The 27,155-nt window shown below is 38.7% G+C and overlaps 2 protein-coding genes across 3 annotated transcripts; one reads left to right on the top strand and one right to left on the bottom strand.

The window, feature by feature from the left end:
• The first annotated feature begins 121 nt into the window (after positions 1-121).
• LOC143450608 (sushi, von Willebrand factor type A, EGF and pentraxin domain-containing protein 1-like) lies at positions 122-23,622 on the top strand. The gene is made up of 62 exons (XM_076951222.1): positions 122-1,265; positions 3,040-3,151; positions 3,517-3,684; positions 3,818-3,954; positions 4,583-4,653; positions 5,810-6,116; positions 6,225-6,307; positions 7,278-7,454; positions 7,596-7,772; positions 7,901-8,080; positions 8,167-8,297; positions 8,392-8,473; positions 8,923-9,123; positions 9,250-9,426; positions 9,544-9,670; positions 9,820-9,905; positions 10,006-10,128; positions 10,231-10,410; positions 10,518-10,694; positions 10,780-11,039; positions 11,130-11,283; positions 11,379-11,555; positions 11,636-11,931; positions 12,010-12,166; positions 12,256-12,432; positions 12,515-12,759; positions 12,849-13,002; positions 13,086-13,262; positions 13,368-13,594; positions 13,678-13,834; positions 13,954-14,130; positions 14,219-14,439; positions 14,531-14,690; positions 14,786-14,962; positions 15,094-15,317; positions 15,425-15,581; positions 15,692-15,868; positions 15,944-16,182; positions 16,270-16,423; positions 16,561-16,818; positions 16,946-17,196; positions 17,318-17,474; positions 17,587-17,784; positions 17,871-18,094; positions 18,239-18,392; positions 18,468-18,665; positions 18,754-18,998; positions 19,150-19,306; positions 19,392-19,577; positions 19,691-19,914; positions 20,012-20,162; positions 20,281-20,457; positions 20,549-20,621; positions 20,720-20,829; positions 21,122-21,307; positions 21,415-21,499; positions 21,606-21,721; positions 21,860-21,963; positions 22,108-22,264; positions 22,414-22,574; positions 22,736-22,896; positions 23,095-23,622. The coding sequence occupies exons 1-62, from the start codon at positions 1,021-1,023 to the stop codon at positions 23,150-23,152; spliced, it is 10,599 nt and encodes a 3,532-aa protein (XP_076807337.1). The 5' UTR covers positions 122-1,020; the 3' UTR covers positions 23,153-23,622.
• A 238-nt stretch (positions 23,623-23,860) lies between these two features.
• LOC143450609 (uncharacterized) lies at positions 23,861-25,885 on the bottom strand. Of its 2 annotated transcripts, none has more exons than XM_076951224.1 (2): positions 24,822-25,885; positions 23,861-24,753 (listed from the first exon to the last, which is right to left on the bottom strand). In XM_076951224.1, exon 2 carries the CDS (start codon positions 24,675-24,677, stop codon positions 24,162-24,164), a length of 516 nt encoding a protein of 171 aa, XP_076807339.1. In that variant the 5' UTR covers positions 24,678-24,753; positions 24,822-25,885; the 3' UTR covers positions 23,861-24,161. The 2 variants fall into 2 exon arrangements, with proteins under 2 accessions (XP_076807339.1, XP_076807340.1); XM_076951225.1 differs by having other exon boundaries at positions 24,986-25,885.
• Positions 25,886-27,155: the final 1,270 nt, after the last annotated feature.

The following is a 27,155-nucleotide window of genomic DNA, read 5'->3' as shown; positions in this document are numbered from 1 at the left end:
TCCTTCGACGGTTAGGTATAAATAGAAAGCCACGCACATTCGACATTATTTTTTACCAGCTCGTCTTGTGCGTGGTTAAGGAAGAAATTGGTCAGCTAATTTTACAAATTACCAGCATGTTATTTTAAATATTTCGTGCTTATAACATGAAGGTAGAAATTAAACACCCTCCAAGAAAAATGTAGAAATATGAGCATGGGCTGGCCGCACTTTGTTGCTATTTCAGCTTGAACTTTGCAAATAACTGAAATATTCTCGAAACGCAAATATTGTTTCGTTATGGTTAAGGATGGTGATGAGAGCTTGTTATTTGGTTTTTAGGAAACAGACAACATAATATGTAATTATGGTTAAGACGTTGTGATCAGGTCAGCCCTAATATCCTTATTACACGAAATGGCATCCGGTGTTATATAAAGAAACCAAGCCATGCCTTGACAGACTTGAACTGAAGTTTTGATAACCACCACTTACTATAAGCTATACGCTAATAATCAATTTATATAATTGATTTAAGAAGGAAATTGTGCGAGAAATGAGCTTCGTTCACAAAGCAGAGACGGCTCCACGGTCTTCTGTTATGATCTGCTACACTGTATGCCGAGTTTAACCGCAAGTTTTCTGGTTTTACAAGTTTTTGAAAACGCATGTGATTACTTTTATTTGTAACCGTCACGTTGCTTTTTTTATCTGAATTTGGAAATAAGACTCTTAATAGGTCATCATGCTGCCTGAGCAATTAGAAGATATTAAAGGTGTAGCGCGGTAAAGTGTTTAAGTGTGTAAAGGACAGAGAACTTTTACCAAATATGGTGATTTATCGCAATCTCTGGCCATACATTGCATCTTTGGTAATGAAATTACCAGGTTGTAATTCTGGAAATTTTCTTTTTTCTTTGAGTACAGTATTATACAGTTTGACAATCAAAGAACATTTATCAGAATCAGAAATTTCCTTTTAAATTGTGCTCATATTTCAGGAAGCCATACTTTAATAGATTAGAAAATCATTGAATCAAGATGCATCTAATGCTTTCCGTTGCTGTAGTAACGGCGGCACTGCTGACGCTTGCACTTTGCCAAGCCAATGAAATGTCAGCCAGAGACGATTTGGTAACTTTGTCTCGGACGAAGAGACAGATTCAATCGAGACTTGTGAGAAATCGTCCTCTCAGAAGAGGAGGAATGCAAATCAACCTCGAAGACGTGAGAGCAACCACCGTCCAAGTTGGATTTTCATATGTACAAGGAGTTCATACATACGTGTAAGTGTACATAGTTTTGCCTTCAGCTAAATTCGATTCTTGTTTAATTGCAGTGTATGCAATTACATTTGGCATTTGGTTTAACACTTTACTTGCCTCCTCATAAATTGTTTTGGCTACACTCACAGCGTATTTTGGCAGCGTTTTTGTTTACACTTTAAGCGTCTTGGCAATATTTTTGCGTGAGTCACGACAAAGCGCAGTATTTTCGCATAACAATAATTGTACCCCTGGCACTATCGGGTTCGAAACAAAACATTAAGCTATAAATAACGAAGCAGACTAACTTTCCTAACGTAGTGTAATTGCTTCTTTGCATTACGTAACCGCACGTTTAAAAATTATTAGAATTTTCACTTCATTTCTAGCCTGTGCCCGGTACCTGGCCCAACATGTTTTAGGTTCAAAGCAATTCCTGCATGGTGCCTGGCACGATTAATACCCGAGGGCTCATCATGGTTTATTGTCTGTGGCATTCGTGACATTGAAGTTTAGACCTTTGTGCGACTGGACGTGCCATAACTTCGCATTTTTTGTATTTCGCGCCTATTTATAACAATGGCGATGCAAGGATAATGGGTTTTCCCACTAATTTTTTTGTCAACTACAAAATTATTCATGGTGATAATATAAGTGATTCTTTTTCGATAAAAGCCTGTAGCATGCCTGGAGCATTTTAAAACACAATGTCCTTATGACTTGCCACAAATTTTCAAGACAAACAAAGCTTTCCTCATAACTAGCAAGCGAATGATTTATGTATTATCTTTCGAACAAATTGCTCTATACGCTATTTTTACAAGTACTATTTCAACATCTTTTGCAAACAAAAATTTGTAACAGTTAAATTTCAGAGGGTTGCATATTGTATTTATTGACAGCCTTCGGTAGCTGCAAATTGTAAATTAAGAAATTATTTTCCAGTAAGCCCATTAGATAATGAACTTACTATCGCTCGTACGTTGAATGTTGACCGCTAAAATTTATTTGTCATGAAGCCGGCCACTCCTCAGTCCAATGACCTTTACACATTTTAATACCAGATCGCACCAGCGAAGACAGGCGCCGTTAATATATTACGATTTGATGACATTTATCCCATTTTCGGGTCGCGTTCTTTAGTAAACCCAAGAAATTAATTTCAACCGGCTTATAAGGCGGTTGTTTGGTGCAAGCTTACGAATACAGTAAACGCATTAACTTACAACCGATATTTTTACACACAATATTTTGCCTTATACTGATTGTCTGATTATGCTGATTCCCAACATGCCATGAGCTTTGCGCTGTAACATTCTTCATGGCATTTTTGCATGTTTCAAATTCATGCTAATTAATGACATACGAGTATAACAAGCTTTGATAACACTTTTTGGTTTGATTAATCATTAATCGTTAACTTAACTTGTTGTCTCTAACCTCGTGAGAGTAGATTAAATTAGCGGTTTATTACCGCGAACGGTATAGTAACGTTTTGTTGCTAAAGTGTAGAAAACCGATATGTTAGCCTTTGCATTATACGTAGTGTAACATGACGGCGACAAAACCGTATAACTTTGCAACCTGAACACAAAACCACAAAACTTTTCAATTAATAGTTGGCAAAGTTTTTTTTTGTTTTGGTTTACCCTTTGCTCAAACAGTGGAGGAAGTGGTTTGGGCTTTCTTGTGCCTTATAAACAGCTCTCTTGGAAACATAAAACTCTACCCTTTGTTTGACTTGCTGTCGGCATGACTTTAGCATGAAGTTTAAAAGTCCATAAATGTTTTACAGGGTGTCTGCTTTTGAATGGAGCGATGGACGAATTGCCCAGACTGTTGCTACAAATGAACAAAGGGTAAATCAGCACAGACGCCAGGCCACATTGGAGAAGCTTTTTCCTGGGGTAAATGTCGATTAGTAGTAAACTACGTAATGGGTGACATATCGAACCTGTGCATGAAATAAACGATTAAAACTTGGATGTTTTTCTGCTAAAAATTTAACTTTTTTGTGGTTACACATTAAACCGATCAACCGAGTAACCTTTAGTTGAGATGACATCTCAAAACCTTCAAATCCGACAATTACAAGATTGTCAAGTGTATTTCTGCGCGTTTAAACGGGCTAATATTTAAGCGTAGGATCTTTTCAGATTAAATGACGTGCAGCCTACGTTAAAAGATCAAACTGTTGCTGCGGTAAAGCAAACAGTGTGTTGTATTTTACTTTGATTGCAGTTAAAGTCGTGTTTTATTTTTGTATTTTTAGAGACAATATTTGGTTCAAATTAAGGCGTTGAACTCAGCAAACAGGCAGGTTGGCTCGACATCTGAGACTCTTGTAATGACAGCATTGAGGTGTTACGTATGCAACGGACGAGCCACCAACAGTGAATGTAAAGGCACCAATGCTGTTCTTGAATGCCCAGCGGGGACGGTAATAACCATTGTTGTAACGTGTATTTGTAAATGCTTTTCATTAGCCCCTCGCTAACCGAGATAGCCAACGATAAATGTCAGTTCATTAAGTGGTTGCGGCAACAAAATAGCATCTACAAATTAATGAACAGGATAGCTGTTTGAATGAACTTCGATACCAAAACGGACTTGCCACGATCACCAAAAGATGTGCACAGTATGTCCCCGACTTGTCCCGAAAAATTAGAGGCGGAAAGGATGTTTCCAAGGAATGTCAAGGAAACGTGGTGTAAGTATGCTGTTTATTTTCATGTTATGTTTGCTTAAACAGCTGGGTCTTTCCCAATATTTTACGTCAACTACTTATAGCTTAATCCAACGAAAATAAGCGTTTTGATGTCGTGCGAGCCATCAAAAAGATTAAAAAGTTATCTTTCTACATTAGAATTGGTCAAACCAGTTTGTGTGACGTCTTTGGCTAGAAATTTGTTTTTTGGTTGAATAATTGGCGTGATTTCGTTCAAAACATAAAGATAACATCAGTTCGCACAATTTTCCGGACTGCATTATAATGATTCAACATCGTCATCATAAGAAGCGCTTGACTCCATGTGATGCATAGTAAAGTAATGTGATGTATGAAAAGGAGTAAATCATTTATAGTGAATCACGGCACGCGATTTTATGCTGCATGTAATTGATTAAATCTTCCAAAATCTCATGTTGTCAAGCGCTCACTTGTCTTAAAATGTGTTGGCCGATGAAAGCAAATGAAAAACAAAACTACTATCGATGCCGTTTTGTCTTCGTTTTCATTTCCATTTTTTGTCTCTCTTTATGTGTACGTTGGTATGCTATTGTTCTTTATGTTTTACTTCATAGTATGAACGTTTACAGCTTTCTATCAATCTTTACAGAAAGGACTCGTTTTGCTCGTGCATGTGCAAGAGTGACCTTTGCAACGAAGAGGAACTTCCATGCGCTACCAGTAAGTCATATTGATCTCATCTGTATACAATCTGCTGCCATGCTTGTGTTTATTCTTTGTTGCAGTCAGCTACAAGCGGTTGTCAGACCTTTAGTTATTCGAGCAAACGTTATTTAAACTTTCACGAACTTTGTCCAGTGCTCGTTGCTGCTTATGCTTTATTGCAAAAGAGTATAGTTTGGGCGGAATTAAACGCACAACAACTTAAACAACTGACAACTGCAGCGACAAACGTCCATCCACTTTAAAGCATGTTTTGCGCGAACCACCCAACAAGATTTCGGCTTAGATTATGTAAAAATTAAGTTTGATTTGTATTTTAGGCATTATCAACAAAACACTTACGTAAATTTAACATAGACCTTGCTTTTAAATTAACATTAATATGTATCAATATTTATCAATTTTCCATAAACATTTTGCCGTATTTGAGACACACGCAACCAGCAACGTTTGAGTCAAAATTTATTTTTGTCCGTTTGATATTAGATTTGATAAGTAAACTAGTAGAGCCAGTTACTGGGTAGGTTATAAGACAACGCTGCTGATCGAAACGTGTTTGAAAAATAGTTTGTCGTAAACTTTAAACGTGGTCAATTTAATAACCGTGCCCTTCATCTTGCTTTTGAGGTCTATAATAAGCAGTCGAACCGCCCACATAGTCGTTCGTTTTCTGCTATTTGATAGATGATCTAAAGATTCTTTTGAACTCTGTTCTTGACTATATTTCAACCGAGACTGAGTCATTTTTTAGTTTTGTCGCAATTTTCACCGCATTTTTCGTACGTTACCAATTAGTCGCCGCTTAAACCACTTAACACTAACAAGCTTGTTGTCCTGGTTTACCTAAAATGGAAGTAAAATTTGAGCTAATCTTGTAATTTTGTAGCCTGTTTTTAGATAGTTGCGCCATTTCTTTAACCGCTGGGAAGGCATATTTGGTACTTATTATTATCCCAGTTACTAATGAAGGTGTTATGACATATCTATGATGTAATCGTCATCGACTGATACCAAAAACACTTAGTACGCAGGGAATATGCTTAAGCGCCCGCTTCTCTGCTTAGTCATAAACAAGGAGAAAAAATATGTTTTACCATGTTTGTTTGTTATTGATGTTTGTTCCTCAAAACATTGTAATGTTGACATTTTCCAGGATGTTTTCCTGGAAAACTGGGAGCGCCCGAATCGGGATTTGTTGACTGCACTAATCTGAACAGAGAAGGATCCGTTTGTTCATGGAGATGCAGACCTGGAATGAACGTCATGGGAGTTTCTCAATCCGTGTGCAGGTCGGATGGGACGTGGAGTATATTGACTCCTCCTCGTTGCGTTAAGCCAATGATTCGAGATCCTACTGGGCCAGTTTTTCGCTGCCCAAGGCTTCGTGCTCCACCTAACGGAGAAATTGATTGCACAGAGAGGAACAGCAGGGGCTCGATATGCAGTTTTCAATGTAAAAGGTAATTGTAATATCTGTAAGTTTGGAAAGAGTTTTGTTTGACAAAAGAAAATTCAGCAAAGTTATGCTTTGACCCGCTTAGTTATTATAACATTTTGTTTGACCTTAGCGGATTCAAACTGGCCGCCGAAAGTACGACAAGAACGTGTTCGTCAAACGGCCGGTGGACTGGATCAAAACCAGTTTGCACTGGTAAGTGATATATGTTTTTCTATTGTGCGCTGGAATTTTGGTATGAACAGGGAATTAATCATGTGGAATTTTATTTATTTTATTTTATTTTATTTATTAGATTATTATTTTTCCTAAAAAAGATTTGGTTTTCTTGGAAACTGTGGAATTGTTTAGTAATTATAGGATTAGAATTAATATTTATAGAACAGATAAGAATACTGTAGGATTATTATTGTACAATCCTAAAGTGAAGGAAAGGTGTTTTGGCAATCGTCTAAACACTGAACGCTAGCTAGTAGTAGGTGCATTTTCCATTTTTCCTTTTTTGGACCTCCTTCATGTTTAGCCTCAAGGAGTGTTTAATTATAAAATGGTGTAAGTTGTTGTAAACAAAATGCTTATTTAAAGAACGTCTGGTGACTGTGCAAATAAGATAAGTACAGCAAAATTTTATTTATCTTTTACAGTTAATCAAAAGTACATGGCTGCAGGTTTTTACCATTAAGGTGATAAATGATTCCGGATTTGATAAAATTCGTGAAAGTCATTATTTGTTGTTGGCACTTTCGGCCTTTTTGGGGAAATTTGTACTTATTAACCTTTGTGAATCATCTTTATTGTCTGCCACGATGCGAAATGCTCAGGAAGTGTCTGTGGCACAAACTTTTCACTTTTGACCTTTGCATATTCAGCTGCAGTTGTTCGAGTTGAAGTGTCTAGTACAAAAGTTTATATTTAAACATGGCACGTCAGGAAGCACGCATCTGCTCATCTGAACTCTAATGTGATCGTTGCCATACTTTGGGCGGTTTGTTAGCATTTTGCACCAAAATCCTGTTGCCTTACCAGTTTGGTGACTAACTAAATGGTAATCTGTTCGATCTTGATCTAACAAACTCGAGACGTCTTGATCTCTTATTTAGATTATGTTCACTTGATTTCTTATTTAGATTATGTTTTTTCATGGCAACCGTGCTGCATATTACAGAAACGACATGTCCGAGGATTTCCTCTGTCAGTTTCCGGCAAGTGGACTGCAACAACCAGTACAGAGTGGGATCGGTGTGCAAGATAAGCTGTGCCGGAAAATACTCCCTAAATGGGGATAACGAAGTCACATGTCTTCCAGATGGCACCTGGTCTTCAAGGATAGCTACTTGCCGACGTAAATGCTTTGTTTTTTATGATAAGTTTACTTGTTTAGTCAGCTTTTTGGCATTCTTGTTACGGTGTATCGGTATGGTACACCATGACGTTTGACCAGCCACTTATAACCAAAGCTTAGTTTAGTTTTTAATTTCTGTAGTTCATGGTTGTCTGGCACGTCAACGTACAGCTCCAAATGTTAACGTGGAGTGCGACGATCTAGAGGATGAAACAGCAGTTTGTCAGTATTCATGTAAACGGGGATACGCCATACAAGGAGCAACGACCAGTACTTGTAGTAGCGGTGTCTGGAGGACTTCCCCACCAGCATGCAGACGTGAGATTTCGATCTTGTATTTAGAAAATATTCTGAAATATTATTTATAAAAAATTGATTTATTGATTTATTGATTTACTTATTTCAACGAGCTGGAAACAAACGTGTTGTTTTTATACACAATTTAGGCCTTCGTTGTCAGCCGGGTTTGACACAACCCGAATCCGGTTTAATGAGATGTTCGAATCAACAGTTTTACAACTCAAACTGCACTTTCAGCTGTCACACTGATTACTCTCTCATTGGAGCAAGCTCTTCGGTTTGCTTATCGTCTGGTAGATGGAGTAATCCTTCACCAACCTGCCAACGTGAGTCTTTTTAGCAACCAAAATATGTCTTTAAATCTAATCACAAATTAGACAAATAATTTAAAATGTATTGAAATTTACTGTAGGTGTGTATTGTCGGCCAATTGGTCAATTTCTATCCGGTTCTTACTCCTGCAATAACGGAAGGAGCAAAGGTAGTGTCTGTAGGTTTACCTGCAACAGAGGATATGGGCTCGGCCTAGGATCCAGAAGATCGGTAGGCGTCAGGCAATCTTTGTTGCAAAACATTAAAAACTATTGTGGATAGAAACCTGAGCAGGTTAACAATACATTGTAATGCCTATTTTCAGATCACGTGTGAAGCCTTAAAGGAACCCCGTGCCGGTGCCCAGTACACTGGAAAGTGGTCGAGTGATATTCCTAAATGCGAAAGTAAGAAATGACGCAATACTATAATCATGTCGAAAGCAGCAACTTGGAAGAAAACACGAGTAGACTTGCGCGTGGCGATTTTTCAAGATTAGCTTTCTATTTGCGTTATTTAATGCCAATCACAAGCTTATCTATTTAAAACTCAATCACGTTTTGACATTTTGTTTTCGCTTGATGTATGTATCACATTTGTTTGAAATATGCCAGTTGTTTGTGAAAGCATTTTAAGATTTTGCATATAGGATAAGCAAAATGGTTGGATAATTACTTTCCGTAAGTTAAAAGCTTTTTTGGCAAGACTAGCGTCCTAAATTTTAATTAGGGCAACATTCATTTGAAATTGCCCCTTTTGTTAATTAGAAATGCTGAAATGGGTATTCGATGGCGTTAGCATGTGTTTTGCTCTGACAGCAACAACATGTTTTCATGTATTCAATATGTTTTTACAGGAACCAGGTGTCCAAAAGTCGACCTGGCGTCTGGTATGACTAGGACATGCTCGTTACAAGACTACCGTGTAGTGGGGAACGTTTGCAACTACCGATGTCAACCTGGCTACCAGGTTGCTGGCCGAAGCAGGATTACTTGCTTGCCAAGCAGAGCTGGCAGGTCCCTGGGTATTTGGTCATTGAGGCCTCCTGTGTGCATTCGTAAGTAATTTTACGCGTTTGGAGATGAAACACGACCTATAATATAAAATGTTTTGTTTAAAGATTTAATTCTTTTTCTGCTTTCATTTGTACTTCTTTGGAAAACCATTTTTTTGTTTCCTGTAGGAAGAAGATGTAGGCCATTGCCACTCATTTACAAAGGAAAATCTACTTGCACAGAAACAATATTTTCCGGATCGGAATGCACCGTGACTTGTGACCATGGATATGAACTTATTGGTAATTCAGAAATAATTTGCGGCAACGACGGTAGATGGAGCAGTCGAGTTCCTACCTGCAAACGTGAGTATAAGGGAAACCTTAACAAATTGCCCTAAGACAGGAGATAAAATGCAATGAATGATAATCTCCGGAGTTGTATTGATAAAAAACTAACATTGTTTAAATTTTTTCTTTCAGGTGTAACATGTAAGGATCCCTCTCGTACGCGAAATCGTAACGTTGAATACCGATGTGGACCGCCCGAAGCAGTGGTTCGTAGAATACCACAGTACTACGTAGATTTTAAGTGCAAACTGACCTGCAGGTAAGAGAAGTCGCCGCGAATAATTGCGATCGAATTTCTGTCACAGTTACCTTCACTAACGCTGCTCTTCCTACCCGTGTTTACTTTAACTAAATTTCGTTTCTATATTTCTTACTTCAACTAACTTGAAAATAATCGTTTAACTGCAGCACCGGTTATCGTCTATCGGGATCTGACGTCAGCAGCTGCGGAATGAACGGGCAGTGGAGCGTAGAAGATGACACAATTTGCGCAGGTTGGAATGCACTGTTTTCTCAAATGAAACGAAATGAAATGCTTAAATGAAAAAATAAACAGCTTGTTCCTGTTTTCTCAACTTTTACCAAATTCTTTAGATATCAACGAATGTAATACCGAGAATGGTGGTTGTGAGCAAAGCTGTACTAACGAACTCGGAAGTTACAAATGCTCTTGTGGAGAGAATTACAGACTGTTGTCTGACGGAAAATCTTGCAAATGTAATGCGGCCTTTTCTGTTTTACAAAGTGTTATTAAACCTCGATACAATCACATAGAAATAAACTCGTAATGTCTGATGTTAACTTGTTGTTGACATGCAGTGATCGTGTGTCCGGAGCTTGTTGATGATGACAACAGCCGGCTAATTTGCACCAACGGAAGGCTAATTGGGACTCGTTGTAGAATCAGATGCACTGTGGGTTATGAACCACGCGATGGAGCTGCTGTACTCACATGCAGGGACGATGGGACTTGGAGCCAAGATCAAGCCATTTGCTTGAGTAGGTTTTTCCTTTTTCAAAAATGCACCGTGGCATATCAATAGGCGCATTTTACGACCAGCTTTAACGATCACTTGTATTGTAACTTTTATTTTGTCATAATTAAGAGGTGAGATGCTCAGAAATTCGAACCCCTGCCAATGGTGAAATGACCTGCACGGATCGAAATATCTTTGGCTCTATTTGCAAAAGTTCTTGCAACGAAGGCTACGAACTGGTGGGATCTGACGAGGCTCAGTGTACAGAGACAAAACTGTGGACAGCTAATCCCCCGCGATGTCGAAGTAAGGGCCAACTGCACATCATCATTTATGTATTGTGTTCGGCCAAAATATTCCAACTTTTTTATTTCACTACATTTTTTTCCAGAAATACAGTGCTCCGAGGAAAACATTGTTTTATCAAATGGGCGAGTGTCTTGTTCTGATTCCAACTTTTACCAGTCACAGTGTCAATATTCCTGCAATGCTGGTTATCAGTTTTCATCCCCCGCCTTAGTGGATCGAGCTCCTTTTGGTACAAACCGGTTGCTTCCAGTTAGCAGCTGTCGCAGTGACGGTACTTGGTCTGCTCTTAAACCTACGTGTGAAAAAAAGCAGTGCACACCACAACTGTCGAGCATGACAAGTGTAAGTGTTATTGCAAGCTAAATAGATTTACTGTATATTAAAGACGAAATAGAGGAAAAACTATTTTGAAAAAACCTCTTGTGATAACAGCTACGATCGCAAAGTATTATAACTTGCACTGAAGAAGACCTGTTTGAATCTACCTGTGGGATTTCATGCGATTTGGGTTATCAACTGGTAGGAGCAGCACGCGCCACTTGCACAGAGTCTCAGTCCTGGACACAGGAGCTTGGTCATTGCAAAAGTGAGAATTTTGAGCAAAAATTACTTTTTGATCATTAGCACCCGCTAATTACAGATTTGCACCCACTGACTTGTTTCTTTCGTTTTTTTTTTCAGGAGTGCAGTGCCCGGTGCATAAGCCTATTGCAAATGGCAATATCGTTTGTACCGAAGAAAACCTCTATCAGTCACTATGTACCTTCACTTGTGACGAAGGCTACAATCGTATTGGATCGCAACAAACATATTGTCAAGCAAACAGAATCTGGAGTGTCGCCCCACCAAGATGCCAAAGTTAGTGTTCCTATTTTTCCTATACTCTTTCCGGTGAATTGGATTTTTTCTATATATTTCTTGTATTTCTTAAAATTTAGTTGTCCAGTGCGAAGAGTCGCACACATATATTGAAAACGGTGAAGTGTCTTGCACCTCCGAGTATTTCTACGGATCGGTATGCACCACCAGCTGTAACTCTGGTTATGAATTCGACGAGGGAACAGTTGCTGAAAAATTTAGAAAGAACTCCATTTTTGGTACACTTAGTAACGACACAAAAGGCGGGAGCAATGATGTTATCGAATCTTTATGCCTAGCTAATGGTGACTGGGACACTTCTAAACCAACTTGTGTCAAACACAGTTGTAATCCACCCGTTGCTCTGTTGGAAACAGTGAGTTTCATCTAGATTTTGCGAAACATTTACAGCTGTTTTCGATGACAATGAAACTAAGCTTTTTTTTATTTTAAGCAACGACCAAATGGAAAATTGTCCTGCACGGATGCCGAACGTTTTCTATCAGTTTGCCAATTGGCATGCGATGAAGGGTATGAACTAATCAATGGAGCAGATAAAGCTCAGTGCACGGAGTTGCGTCAATGGTCTGAACTCATCGGTCGTTGTACAAGTAAGATTTTTTTTTGTCTAGCTACATTAAATTTTTTATGTATATTAATGCTGTATACTAATAATATCGTATTTTTCCTACAATTACAGGAGTGAAATGCAGAGATTTTGAAGAGTTTGACAATGGCTTGCTCGCTTGCACTAACTTTAATTTCTTCGAATCAACCTGTAATTTCCAATGTAATTCTGGTTACGATCTAGTTGGTGAAAGCACATCAACTTGTCAGGCAGACAGAACCTTCTCAAATATGCAACCAATTTGCGAAAGTAAATCAAGTTTTGAACCACGTTCACCTGTTATGGTAATTTTGTATTTTTCCCACTAATTCCCTGGTAACTGTTACATTAGAGATCGAATGTCCAAGCACGCACACAGTTCTTGAAAACGGCAACGCTTCTTGTACTGATGGGCATAGGTTCGAATCACGCTGCGTGTATGTTTGCAATCCCGGATATGAAATGACAGGAACAACCACTACCTTGTTTGACGAGGAAACAGCTACTCTGACCTGCATGGCAGACCGTACTTGGAGTGGAAGCTTACCAACATGTCAGCGTAAGCAATGTTCCAAGAATGATGGCGCTCTTACGAAGGTACACTTTTCCGATACGTGACAATAAAAGAATAATCTTTGTTTAGTACCGAAATTTTCACACTATTTGCCGTCATTGGTGTATCATAGGCAAAACTTAACGGAATGGTGGAATGCACCGAATCTGCATGGTTTGGTTCGCGTTGTACTGTCACTTGTCACGTTGGATACCGCCGAGAAGGCCCCGCTTCAACACGTTGTACAGCTGATGCTGACTGGTCGCCAACCCTTGGATACTGTGAAAGTGAGTGACGAAACACTACCATAAAAACAAATCGGGAGATATTTTCATGATTACTGTCTAACCGCATTTCTGTCTGAACGCAGAGGTCGAATGTCCTGTAATATCTGCACCTGACAACGGACTTGTGACGTGTACCGACGTCAACAGATTTGAATCCGTCTGCAGCTTCCGCTGTGACCTGGGATATGAGAGAATTGGATCCGACAGTGCAACTTGTCAGGCTGATCAAACATACACCAAACCTGTGCCCACGTGCAGAGGTAAGACGGCTTATATGATGTTTTAAGCAGTAAAGTGCATATACAACGGCTTTAAATTTCCAAAACGGGTTCTGGAAACTTTGACAATGATCATTTTTTCTTCAGAAATACTTTGCCCATTTGGCTTTACGGAGCTTGCTCATGGCCAGACCATTTGCACCAATTCAAACAAATTTGCGTCTCGTTGTTCGTACGAATGCGATGCAGGCTATGAGCTTACCTCATCCAGCGTAAGTGCCGCTACCTGTCAATCCGATTACAAGTGGGACACCAAAACCGAACCACGGTGTATAAAGAGTCGATGCTCTCAAGCAGACCCAACCCTTCTCAGAGTAAGGGCACTTTCTTTGCGTCGTTGACGCCTTGAATATGTATTTATTTATGTCAGCTTTTGGTAATAGAAATGTATTATTAGGCCTTGGAACATGGTTCAATTATCTGCACCGACGAAAATCGTTTCCAATCTGAATGCACCTTAACCTGCAACGTCGGCTATGAACTGACTGGTGGGACTGGAACTACACAATGTTTGTCAGATAAGATGTGGAGTACAGAGTCTGGATTCTGCCAAAGTAAGAATGTTTTCCAATTAATGACCCTTTGTTTATAAATTTGTTGACCTGTGGATATATTTGTTAGCTTACTATTAAGACTTAAGCGCCACCTATTAACATTATTGTCGTTATTACAGAAATAACCTGCCCAGCTTTCGAAGCCCCAGACAACGGAGTTGTATTTTGCTCGGAGGCCAACAGATACCTCTCAACGTGCACATTTTCTTGCGATTCAGGATACGAACTAGTTGGAGAGAGTGTTTCCATTTGTCAGGCTAGCAGACAGTTCAGCAATCTGATTCCGATTTGCCAAAGTAAGGATTCTGTAATTTTGTTACAATAAAAACGTTCCCTTTTGGGCATTCGGTCGACTTGACCCCTTTGTTATTATGAATTTCGCAGAGGTGCAGTGTTCAGAAAGCTACCTGGAAATTGAAAACGGTGAAGCTGAATGCACAGAATCAAATCTTTACGAATCGAGATGTCAGTATGCATGCCACGCCGGTTATGAGGTAACTGCTGGCAGTAAAATGACGATCTGCGAAGAAGACCGAACGTGGAGCCAAGATAAAGCTGTTTGCCAGAAAAAAATCTGTCAACATGATCACGAGAGTATCATACAGGTAAAGCATATACAGTTACTGATTCATTTGCATGATATAAAGATGCATAAATTAGGCGTTTTATAAACAACGACTCAATATTTTTGCTTAGGCTGGCAGAAATGGAGAACTCACGTGTACCGAAGGAAACGTATTCGATTCCGTCTGTACGGTTGAATGTGATGTCGGCTACAATCTGGTTGAAGGCGGAAAAAGCCAGACGCGTTGTAATGAAAAGGCAGAATGGGAACCAACAATTGGATATTGCGTCAGTAAGTCAATTAACAGTTGATTTTTTGTTAGATCTTTTTAATTTGTGCTTTTGATTATTTGGCGTGTTGTGATGCAAACACTTTGTTCTTTGTAGAAATTGAATGCCCCGAGTTTGAGGTTGTCGAAAATGGCGATCTAAATTGCACTGAAACAAATCTATATTTATCACTTTGTGAGTTTGGCTGCGACTCTGGTTATGAGATGGAAGGCTCTCCGTCAAGTACTTGTCAGGCAAACAAAACATGGACAACTCTTGCTCCATCTTGTTTCAGTGAGTCACTGCATTTTTAATATTTTGTAGATACGACTGATAAGTGATACCATGACTAAATTTGACTATATTTATCATTGTTGTGCGATAACCGATGTATTTAAAGTTCAATCAAGCCTGTTTTTAACCAGAAATAAGCTGCCCAAGCGACTATCTTATTTTGGAACACGGTCAGGTGGAATGTACCGAGTCGAACCGGTACCAGTCTTCGTGTATGTACGCATGTGAACCGGGCTATGAAGTGGCAAGCACCGATGTCTCTGAAGCAACTTGCACCGCATTTAGAACTTGGAGTAATCAAAAACCAACTTGTTCCAAGAAGAGATGTCCACTTAATGACGAAAGTTTAGTTCGGGTAAACCGCTTAACCTCTTTATTAGTGTCCTTTTCTTGCCAATTTTAGATTATTAATTTTTAATTGAAAATATTTGAACCATGTTAGACTTTTGTTTAATTCTCAAGGCTGGAATCATTGGCAGCGTGATTTGCACCGAAAACAATTTGTTTGAATCTAACTGTGCAGTTGAGTGTCCGAGCGGTTACGAACTTGTTAGAGGTGAAAAAGAGATCACTTGTCTACATACGGCTGAATGGAGCGGAGAGATGGGCTACTGCCAAAGTAATATTTGTATAACCTTTTTTCTTTCTGTCTTCAGCTAACTTATTTCTAAACCCTACAATTTATTTCATTCAACCTCACCTACAACTTTTTAAAATATTTTAAAATAGGAATAACTTGCGAGGAATTCGAGTTGCCAAGCAACAGCGATATGGCCTGTACTGATGAAAACAAATTTGAATCAATTTGCCATTTCGAGTGTGCGTCAGGTTATTACTTGGTCGGATCGCCAGAAACAATTTGTTTGGCTGACAGGGTTTTCTCCTCCCCACCACCTGAATGTCGAAGTGAGCTTTAATCCAAAAGAGAAAAGATGTACGCACAGATGGTTATTAACAAAATCTTTCATCCTTTTTTAACAGAGATTAATTGTTCGGAGGTTCATTTGCTGCTTGAGTTTGGTTCGGTTGATTGCACGGAGGACAATCTCTTCGAATCTGTCTGTCACTATGAGTGTCAAGTTGGATACCACATTTTTGACAGCGAGTTTATCAACGAAGAGTTTGTGACGTCTGAGTGTTTGGAAGATGGCGAGTGGAGCCGAGTCTTGCCGATCTGCGAAAAGAACACCTGCCCACATGATGATGAAGACTTTTTAGCGGTGTGTGTAAAGTTGCTTCTTATGGTTCTACGGCATTTTTTTCACTTTGCTTTGCCTACATCTTAAACATTTTATGTTTTGTTGCAGGCTTCGGAGAGTGGCGAAGTTATTTGCACTGAAGCTAACCGCTTTGGTTCACAATGTGAGCTTATTTGCCCGGAAGGCTACGATTTCATTGGTCAGTCAATGATTACTTGTAACGAACAGGGCGCTTGGAATGACTCCATTGGTTATTGTCAAAGTAAGCGTTCTTTTTTCGATACTGCACTTTTTGTTGAAATGTTTTGATCTTTCATTATTGAAAACAGTGAGCGGTGTGTGATTTGTTTTTCATGTTAATTCATATCAGTATAATCACTTGTCTAATTTTTGTTGCAGTAAAAGAATGTGAAATTTTTGAGCCACCCCAATTCAGTGAATTGACTTGCTCTGACGGCTTCAACTACCAATCTGAATGCAATCTAACCTGCGAAGACGGCCACGAGTTTGTAAATGGACCGGAAATATCTTTGAATTTACCAGTGCTTGACGACGAAGAGCAAATATTTACCCCGGCGATAATAACTGCCGAATGTAAGCAGGATCGGGCGTGGTCGTTGGCAGATCATCGCACCCGCCAAGTTCCTCGCTGCATAAGTACGTAAAATATTTTGTTGCTCTTATTCCTGTTTCTAAGTGAGTTTTTTTGCGAATATTGTTTATAGGCAAACTCTTCTCTTATGTTAGCGTCACGAAACTGTTCTCAGCTGCAATTTTTTTCCAGAGAAAAAGTGTCCAGAGGAAAGCTGGGTTTATTCTGTTCCAAACTGCAATATCACTTGTACCGAGTCCAACTTTTACGGCTCGGAATGTTTCTTCCGTTGCCATCCAGGCTATGAACTCTCCAACCCTTGCGATAGTTTTGACATCACTTCCGTTGTGGTGACATGTAAGAGTGATGCAACGTGGTCGAAATCTGAAGCGCCGAATTGTGTTAGAGTCAAATGTTCACCAAGTGTTGCTGACATGCAAGAGGTAAAATATATGCCAAACTTTCATACGGTGCAGTAGCTTTGAGGTGAAATAGTGAGCATGCATTATGAAAAATTTGATGCATTCAATGATGACCCTAACTGGTTTTCCTTCAATCAATTAGGCGGAGGAGCATGGGAAGATTACCTGCACGGAAGACAACCTGTTCCAGTCTACTTGTTCGATTTCGTGCAACAAAGGCTATAGGTTGGTTGGCGGCAGCAATGTAACGACCTGCATGGAAGGCAAGGAATGGGACACGTTGCTGGGTCACTGTGAAAGTGAGATGGAGTGCATTTTGAATTCTCAACATATTAGGCCTGTCTTGGCGAATTATACGTACATATTTACCTTTGTGACAAGAAACATTTTCATGGCTTGACCATTTTACAGAAATCGAATGCCATGCACCAAAAATACCCGACTTCGCAACTTTGTCCTGCACCAATGACTTTTTGTTCAAGTCACATTGTCAGATTCAATGCGACCCTGGATATGAACTTTATGATCCGGAGGATGAATATGATGAAGAACGTGGTCTTTCTTGCCGAAGCGACGGAGATTGGTGCGGTGAATTCCCCATTTGCGAGAGTAAGTTTTTTGTTGTTGAAAGTCATTACTTGTCATTTTTAAGTGCAATGAAGGCAAGCAAACATTTATAATTGTTTGCTTTACAGAAATAAGATGTCCAGAAGAGCATCTTCAGATAGAAAATGGAGTGGCGGAATGCACAGAATCAAATGCTTTCCAATCAGTGTGCTCATATGAGTGCGAACTAGGGTACCACATGATCCAAGGCCAGTCAGAAACCGCCGAATGTTCGATGGATAAGAAATGGAGCAGCAAAGTTCCCATTTGTGAAAATAACAGATGTCCAGCAAATGATACAAGTATTGAGGAGGTAGCTATGATTTTCTTGCACTGCTTTCAGTTTAAAAGATAGGAATTTAAGCAATCATTGCATAAGCTGCTATTTAGTATGAATATTACTTGTGGTATTTTAAACATTTTTTACGACAGCACTGAAAACAATTTTATTTTGTAGGCGCAAATCAACGGCGACGTCACATGTACAGATGAAAACAAATTTGGATCTCAATGTTTACTTAAATGCTACGATGGATATGAGATGACTGGAGAGCCGACCACAAGCTGCCTTCATTCACAAGAATGGAGTAACGGTCTTGGTCTTTGTAACAGTAAGTAATTTACTTTCAAACATTTAACTTATGAAAAACTGAAAGAGATATTAACAAATCCTCAAAACATTTCAGAAATATCTTGCCCCGAGATTTATGCCACCGAAAACACCACGTTGCTTTGCACTGACAACTTTAAATATCAGTCTTTGTGCATGTACAAGTGTCATCCCGGTTACAAACTGGTTGAGATAGAAGGTGTTCATGATACGACCTACGACCTTCAGTGTGGAGCAGACGCCTCATGGACAGGAGTGGTCCGCAATTGCGAAAGTAATGAGCAATCTAGTGTAGTTATAACCTTTTTGTAAAGTTATCCACCTTTCCCTCTTTTCTGTATTCTGGCATTTGGATTTTTCAGAGTTGTCTTGCCCTGCTGAAGGGTATGAATTCTTGGAAAATGGTCGCATTCGTTGCAGCGACAGAAACCTCTTTGAATCGCAATGTGTATTCGTTTGTGACCCTGGTTACGATTTGGTTGACCACCTCGATAACGTTTATTCCAACACTCCGATACGTTGTACTGCTGATGGTGTGTGGAGCGTAGATGAACCACCGCGTTGCATAAGATCGGAGTGTTTACCAACCGTGGAAGAAATGAACGACGTATGTTTCTTCACGTTTTATCCAGCATTTTAAGTTAATCCAAAGTGAAGTCTGATGAAAAAATCAGTTAATAAACATATACATGAACTGTGTAAATTTAAAAATTACTAGCCACGGACATAACTCATTTGTATGAACACTTCTGTGACAGGCCATAGAATATGGTGAGCTGACCTGTACAAGATCTTCCTTATTTGGCTCAAGATGCAGGCTAACTTGTGAACACGGTTATGAACCCGATGGCGATCATGACTTCACAGTCTGCGACAGCGACAATCAGTGGTGGCCTGAAGTGAAAGGCTGCAAAAGTACGCTTATTGACAGGATGGACTTTAGTGACACTTGAAGCCTCTGGAATTCAGAAATTTATTCTGATCCCATTTTTTCTTTTAGAAATACAATGCCCCGCTTTAGCCCTTCCACCTAATGCCGTCGGTATCGATTGCACAGACGAGCATCATGTTGGTTCAACTTGCGCAGTGGCTGGTTGCATTCCAGGATATCGTTTGTCCCAGTCCAAAGCCCAGCTGATATGCACAATCGATCGCGTCTGGGACGGTGTTCAAGCAACATGTGAAAGTTCGTCTTTACTAGTTTAAGAAAATCAAAATTTGATTGCCCTAAAAAAATTTGTATGCAGTATGTGTTGTAATTTGTTATAACTTGTGTTTTCTTTTTGTTATTTTCCGCAGAAATAAGATGCCCGAAAAGCCATATGATTTTGGAAAACGGTTACGCAGTCTGCACAGACGAGAATAACTTTGAGTCTCAATGTCAGTACTTCTGTATGCCAAGCTATCAATCATCCGATACCGAAGCAAAGGCAGAATGTATGGCCAATGGAGAATGGTCCATTCCAACACCGAAATGTGTTCCAAGAAAAAGTTGTTCTTCAATAGTTAACAATATTATAGCGGTAAATACAGTACCCAGTGTTGTTTATTGGTGTTTTCAAGATTTTGACATTGCCAACGCGAAGTGTAAAGGACGAATTTATTTTTCTCAATCTACAGCCTTTCGCTCTTGGAGTGGTCAAATGTAGCGAAGGCAGCCAATGCCGACTTTTATGCGACCCAGGCACTCAACTTGTGGGAGAATCAAGAAGCAATTGCGTTGATTCTGAAGATGGCATTCAATGGTTTCCTCCATTCGGAGTCTGTAGAAGTAAGTGTAAGGTTTGAGGCGAGAGTTTTAGCATAGAGTACATCATATCATTGTGGCTTTACCTGGTGTATTGTATACAATACACTGCCAATGACTAAAAGAAACGTTTAACGATCAGAGCTTTCGTGTCCGGCAATCGAGACTCCAGACAACGGCAAAATGGAATGCGTCGAAAGTTTCCGGTACCGTTCCTTATGTAGGTTCCGATGTGACGAAGGTTATAAACTAGTTGGGTCACCAACAACGCGCTGTAGAGCTGACTTATCTTGGAGCGGTTCCATGCCCAAATGCGAAGGTAACCGTACGTTTTAGGTAAACAGACTTGGCGTAATTGGAAAACAATATAAACAGATAGTTGTAGGAGTAACTAATCTTTTTCTTTGTAGTGGTCACTTGCAATGCAGAATACTTGGAAATCGAAAATGGAAAAATGTCAGCAACCAATTTCAACACCGTGGGGTAAGTGTGTTTATCAACCGCACACTTGATTTATTGCATCCACATCTATTCTTTTTTAACATTTGATAACGTTATAAACTTGTTCATTCAACCGACAGGTCGACTGTGGCATTTTCTTGTTCTTTCGATGGTTACGAATTGCACGGAGAGCCAGAAATTACATGCCTCAGCAATGGCAGATGGAGCGCAGATAAACCTTCTTGCCAACGTAAGTATATACAGTACATAAAATCTCCAACTAATCTTTTTGTTTTTTTACGTCTGCTAGATCTCAAAGTGATTGTGTTTGAACTGTACTACATTTGTGGACACAAATAACAAACATGTTGCTTCACGGAAGATAAATCTGTTTTAATTGCAACCAGATCAAGATTAACCTTTTCAAACATTTGATATAAATTTTGAAGCTCTATGTTCGGCCTAGAACGAACTTATGTTGTTTATAAAACTAAATCTACAACTGTATGCAGACTGGTTTAAATCGGATTTACATTTCACAGTTGGTACCTGCCCACCGCTTAATCTTCCCAACGGCCTTGTGGTTTGCGACAGAAATGTGCCAAACGAATATGGATCAGAATGTTCGTTCGTTTGCGACGATCTTTATCACTTAGAACCTGCCAATACCACCGTATCCACATGTAGATTTGATGGGCAGTGGACAAGTCCAAGACCGGACTGCATAGGTTAGCAACATTACGTTTTCAAAAAGTATCCATATTCAGAAGCGTTTTGAATAATAAGAGACTTGTATGAGTATTGAGTTCAACTTTTAACTGTTTTTACCCTACAGGTCGATGTGACATCAATTTCGAAAAAACTTTCCAGAACGGCCACGTTTTCTGTACTGACTCTAATTACCACCACTCACAATGCAGGTGAATTGGGGCACAATGAAAAACTGAATTTTTAAGCGAAAATTTTGTTGATAAAGTTTGATTATTTCACAAGTAGCAATGTGGTATCTGTAGTTTATATTTTTAGCTTCCAGTGTGACAACGATGAAGACGGCCTTGGAAACGATTTCCATCTGATTGGTCTAAATCAACTCACGTGTCAAGAAAATGGGCGATGGAACGGAACACCACCATGTTGTGCTCGTAAGTTGTTTTTTAATAAGTTACTTTGTTGTAGTAAAAATTTGTTAAATACTTTAAATTCTGGTCAGAGATGTGGCTCGATTACTGTTTTGAAAGCAATACTTTTTGGTTTCTGATAGCTTGTTTTTTGATTTATAGAACAATGCCCTTCCAACGGTAAGGCCGATTTGTTTTTCGTTCTGGATAGCAGCGCCAACATTGGCTTCCACAACTGGACCAAGATTTTGAAATTTGTGAACTTGGTAATTGCAAAATTAAGTGTTTTAAAATTTTGCGTATTTATAATCATATCGTGCATTATATACTCGAAATAATTCCATCGTTTAGACGTTTTACTGTTAACAACTGCAACTGTGCAAGTAAAATTTTGTCATATATGTCTTCAGTTCATTTCATCCTTTAAAATCGGAAAAGACGATTTCCTAGTTGGCGCAGTGAGATATAATAGAGAGGTCGATGCCAGAGGTGAAATAGCTCTTGGTTCACTCGACAATCTGAGATCTCTGCAGCACGCTATAACCTATCTCCAGCAAGGAGGGCGAGGTAAATATTATGTTTATTTTCAGCAGATTGTGTATTCGATCGGTCGTAAGTGGCATGCCGACCTTGTGTGCTTATCGCTGCTTCGTATTTTCCGCTACTATTTACATTTTATTTAAATTAACCATAGGACTTTCACTTTGCCTCTACAGGTTCAAACACTGGCCGGGCTCTTGCTCACGTAGCCACCAACAGTTTGAAAGCATCTGGAAATCGACCAGAAGCTCATGATTACGTCATTCTCGTTACTGATGGCGAAAGTGAAGACGATGTTGAAGCCGCTGCCCAAAACTTGAGAGATCAAGATGCGACGGTAAGATAGATTTTTCCTAAGTATTTTATGCATTCAAACTGTTTGCCTATATATCCAGTATATAGTTTGGTGTAAGGTTCGATAATTATATCAAAGTGTACCTATAGTTAATATGAGGTATATCTTTGTATTTTATAATTTTGTTTTTTGTTTGAAAACAGGTTTATACCATAGGTATTGGCGCTGGCAAAGTAAATGTGCCCGAATTGCAGACGATCGCCAGCGATCCAAGTCACGTGTTTGTAGCTGAAGGAGGCATTGGTGATTTGACTCAAGACTTCGCGGATGCTGTTACCAACAGTATGTGCGAAAATCCTTGTCTGTAAGTACCGTAATGCTGAATTTCGTTTTGTAATAATCTAGTTAAGCAAAATATATAAGTGTGTTTAGGATATTATACGATTTAAGAGCTTGGTTATTTACGTTAAGAACCTCGATGCTCTTACACATGCATTCACATACTGATGTTAATTGTTGATAAACTTGATTGTAGATTCTAAATACTTTGTTTTTTTTTCAGATTAAACCAACGGTACAGAGAACAAGGCGACTATTATCTTAAGGACGTTCGACATTGATTGTCTATTTTTAACTTTTTTTCTTAACTTATAGCCGTTGAATGACTTGAGTGCCATTTGCTTATGCTTAATTAAATACGCTCTATGCAAATGGTGGCGACGAGTGTAATGGCTCTCTTCTCTTACTCAAAACAAAAATTCATGTTGTACGTGTTGTTCCTCAGTATATTATTCATAGCAATCTGTTAATATTAAATCGCTGTTTTTCAACAAGAGTGTTTGTATAGTTCGCTCTCTTATTCTAATGTAAAGTGCATTTACCCTATTTTGACGTCACTGTGATGGCGTCATTGCCAGGAATTGAAAAGATTTTTGGACGTTTAATTTTTAATTATCACGAGATCGCCAATTTGCAACAAAACTGTTGCTGCTTTTTGTTTTACGAGAAAATATTTTTTCGTTGGTGGAATTGTGCAATTATCTTGCAAGCATAGATTTACTGTAGAAATTACACTAAATGTTTCATTGAGTGTTTTTGTAGTCTTGACTGTAGGCTATTTGGGCATATTCGTAAGCTATTGGTAAGAGCAGCAGAAAGTTATTACAGTAATTGTTTTTTTGCATGAAGAATTTGTTGGAAACGCCGTTCAAAAAAATTTGTTTATGGAATGATTGAATAATTCTCATTTTTGGTAAAGTGCTTCTGTGATAAACGCTGTATTTAAATTTGCACCTCAAAGCGAACTATTCTGTCATTTAATGTTCATCAGATTTATATTTACATTTTCGGCTACATTTAAAATTACCACAAAACAAAAATATACAACGATAAATTCCACCCCAAAATAGAACAGATAACATTAAAACCAGAAACAGATCGACAAATACCAAGAGCAAACATGATGATTTTGAACAATGAACAAACATGAACATTTTCGAAATATCATGTTTGCTTTATCTTTGGTGACATATGGCTAAACCACCGTGAAAACGTTAAACAAAGAAACACGATTTTTACTTTCACAGTCGTAAATATCTGCAATCGCATTTATTTAGATTTCGTCATCTATTAAGCAGATTGATACAAGACATTTGTTGTCAACCCATACTCAGGTTCCTTTGTTGAAACTCTGCTCTGAGTGACATTTTTGACACGCACATCATTCGATGAGTAATCATCTGGTACCAAAGGAAACGGATCAGAACGTTTGTCGTTGTCAAATCGCTTGCCTTGTATCCCTTCAGAATCTTCTGCTACAACATCATAAATTTGGGAGAATTCATTCTCCTTTTCACACACTTTAGGTTGCTCGCTTTCCGATGAATAGATCTTTACACTCTCTTCCTCTTTGCAATTTTTCTTAGTTTGCCGGTAGTTTTTGCATGAAATAAAGAGAAAGACGCCAACAAGTTCCGAAACCAGAACAACTGCAACTGTTGAAACTGCGACCACTATGTATACCCAAATTGGGCATTCCGCTGTGATGAGAATCTGCGTACTACTTTGTGTTAACCAATCTGCCGTTGTTAGGTTTTTTGAGGCAGAGGGTGTGGTATTAGGAATATGCGAAGAAGTTGAACTCATTGATATTGTCGTTGACACTATGGTATTGGATTGAGTAGTTGGTTGTTGGCTGGTGGTTCTTGATGTAGGTTGAGTACTAGAATAAAACGAAGATTTGTTGGTGTAAGTTGATGGCGTTGAAATCGTCGGATTTGTTTCAGTTACATTTTTAGTGCTGGTAACTGCTCCAGTTTCCCCAACTGGTGATGCGGTCGAACTTCCTGTAGACCGACATGTAATCACACAGTACAATAAACCAAAAAACATAACAAGTGTAGTAATACTCATTTCTATTTTTAAAACTGTGATTTTCCAAGCTATGAACACACTTTTGCGTAGGAGCTTCTAAGATCTACGAAACTTTAAAAGTTTAAGCTTCTTATAATCAAATTTCGCTTGTCACTTTCAAATCAAATTTCTTCAAGTTATTAGCAACTACACACTAATTCCTATGCAAAAAAAACTTTGATTTCGTCTTATATCGTTGAAATAAGGAAAGGACGTTCTACTTAAATTTAATGAACAACAAATTAACCGCATTGGGTTTACACTTCGATATCTGCATTATATCTAAGTTACAAATGCAATAAATGAAAGAAACCTATTTATACAGTATATTTTATGTACAGTATATCCAAAAAACCTGAATACGCACTAAGTGTTTCCCAAACTTTTTTCTGATGGCGCCACCATGGACAATTTACTGTCTATATCAAACGCCCATTCAAGAAAAAAGTTAACGAATTTATTATCCATTCGAAAAGCGAGAAAAAAGCACGTGCTCGCTTGCCAAACTAGGACCAAAATTAGCCTGAAATTTTTAGAATTACTCGATGTACGATGGGTCAATTTCTACAGCTAAAACATTTCTGACACAGCAAGACATTTCTCTTTCGAACTGTTTAATCGCTTTTCTTTTAACTACATCGATAAGCAAATAAAGTGAACATCCACAAGCCTAATTCCTGCCATCAAAACTAGGTACCATTCAAGTCAAAGAAAGTTTTGTTACGTCATAAACACCAGGCTGGCTGAACATTTGCTGTTCAAAAACAAATCACTCTGTGAAGCGACGTTGCCAACAAGAATTACCACATTATCTGTCACAGAGCTCCAACAGTCATCATCTTTCTGCTTCGTATTATTTTTGAAGCAAAAAATGAATAAAAGTCGCGTCGTCATCCTGTTCTTGTAACTGCCCCGATTTACTCTCGGCGCCCCGCAATAGCCCAGTTTGTGACCAGCGCCCATTTCGGGAACTATTTGACTAAATCATTCCAGTGACAAACGTGAATGTATATCGCCAACTGGTGTGTGAATATACAATAAACAACTTGCTTTTTTGGTTTGTACATGATTTGTTGTCTTCGGTATTTTCGATCCTGAACTACAGATTATCACAGACACGTGAGAGAAAAATATAATACCGCATCAGCAATGTGTCGTCAAAGTGTTAACTCATTGTGAGTTGTACTTTTTGTACGGTATGGAAGAAACATGTTATTTCTTTCTTTTAAGGATCATTCTAACACCAGTATTAAACATGTGAGGATATAACCTCTTTATTATGGCGGTTTGCTTGGTTTCCATGTACTCGCTTTCCGTATTCAGAAAACTTTGATATACATAAAGTATAAGCGATAAAAACGACGAATTTCTTTCTAACGGTAATTTATAGTTCATAAGTACTGCTCCGAGAATTGGGCTCTTTTACGACCCTTTCCTGGAGCAAAACATCCAACTCTCGGTGATTATTATCAGCAGCTGGAAAAATTGTTTCATCTCTTACTGGCTCCCCTTGCAAGGTTTCGCTGAAGTTTACTTCAGTTAAGCTCATGTGGCTAGAATCAATTTTTGACGAGCGAGCAGCGCGTTGACCTCGTGTTAAAGAATTTAAATGTCTCACTTGTATTTTCAAACTGTGATTTATGTTAAGTTAGGCAGTGCAAACTATACAAACCTATTAACTTTGTCACATAGCGTTGAAGGCTATGTGTTTCTAAAGATTTATTTGTAAGAAATAGAACTTCTTGTAACTTAGCAGTATTGAGTACAATTATATACTCGGGTCAGAGTTGTAAACGGGCCTTAAATTGTTAACCCAAACCAGGCCCGAACCTAAAAATTTATTTGAAAACTGAATTAGGCCCGAAACTTAAATTTACTGATTGAATCAATTTCATCTGTTGATGCCATTCGTCGACTGTTATCCTTATCTAAGTTGAGCTTTGCGCTCTGCGCTCTGCGCTCTGCTGAAGGACTTTCGCACTCCGCGCATTCACATTTGTGTAAGGAAAGTGAAGTTAACGTAAATGTGGCAGATAGTGAATAAAAGTTCGGGCCCGAATCTGACCCGACTTTATTTTAAATTTAAGCCCGGGGGGTTTCTTATAATTCTAACTCGGATAGGTTTTTAGTTTAAAGAAATTTCACTTTAAATCTCTTACTTGAAAATGATCAATTCAATCCTTACTACTAAGTCAACCTTGGTATTAAGCA

The sequence above is a fragment of the Clavelina lepadiformis genome, chromosome 3 (genome assembly GCF_947623445.1).
Source record: "Clavelina lepadiformis chromosome 3, kaClaLepa1.1, whole genome shotgun sequence".
NCBI classification, from domain to species: domain Eukaryota; kingdom Metazoa; phylum Chordata; class Ascidiacea; order Aplousobranchia; family Clavelinidae; genus Clavelina; species Clavelina lepadiformis.
This window is presented reverse-complemented; position numbering and strand designations above follow the sequence as displayed.

What these genes read in the sequence shown, in the direction of transcription:
- LOC143450608 (XM_076951222.1), top strand. Translation starts at nt 1,021, where the DNA reads ATGCATCTAATGCTTTCCGTTGCTGTAGTAACGGCGGCACTGCTGACG. An exon ending in TCTTGCTCCATCTTGTTTCA is followed by an intron (nt 14,963 to 15,093) that starts GTGAGTCACTGC and finishes GTTTTTAACCAG; the next exon opens with AAATAAGCTGCCCAAGCGAC. An exon ending in CCGTGGAAGAAATGAACGAC is followed by an intron (nt 18,999 to 19,149) that starts GTATGTTTCTTC and finishes CTTCTGTGACAG; the next exon opens with GCCATAGAATATGGTGAGCT.
- LOC143450609 (XM_076951224.1), bottom strand. Translation starts at nt 24,677, where the DNA reads ATGAGTTCAACTTCTTCGCATATTCCTAATACCACACCCTCTGCCTCA.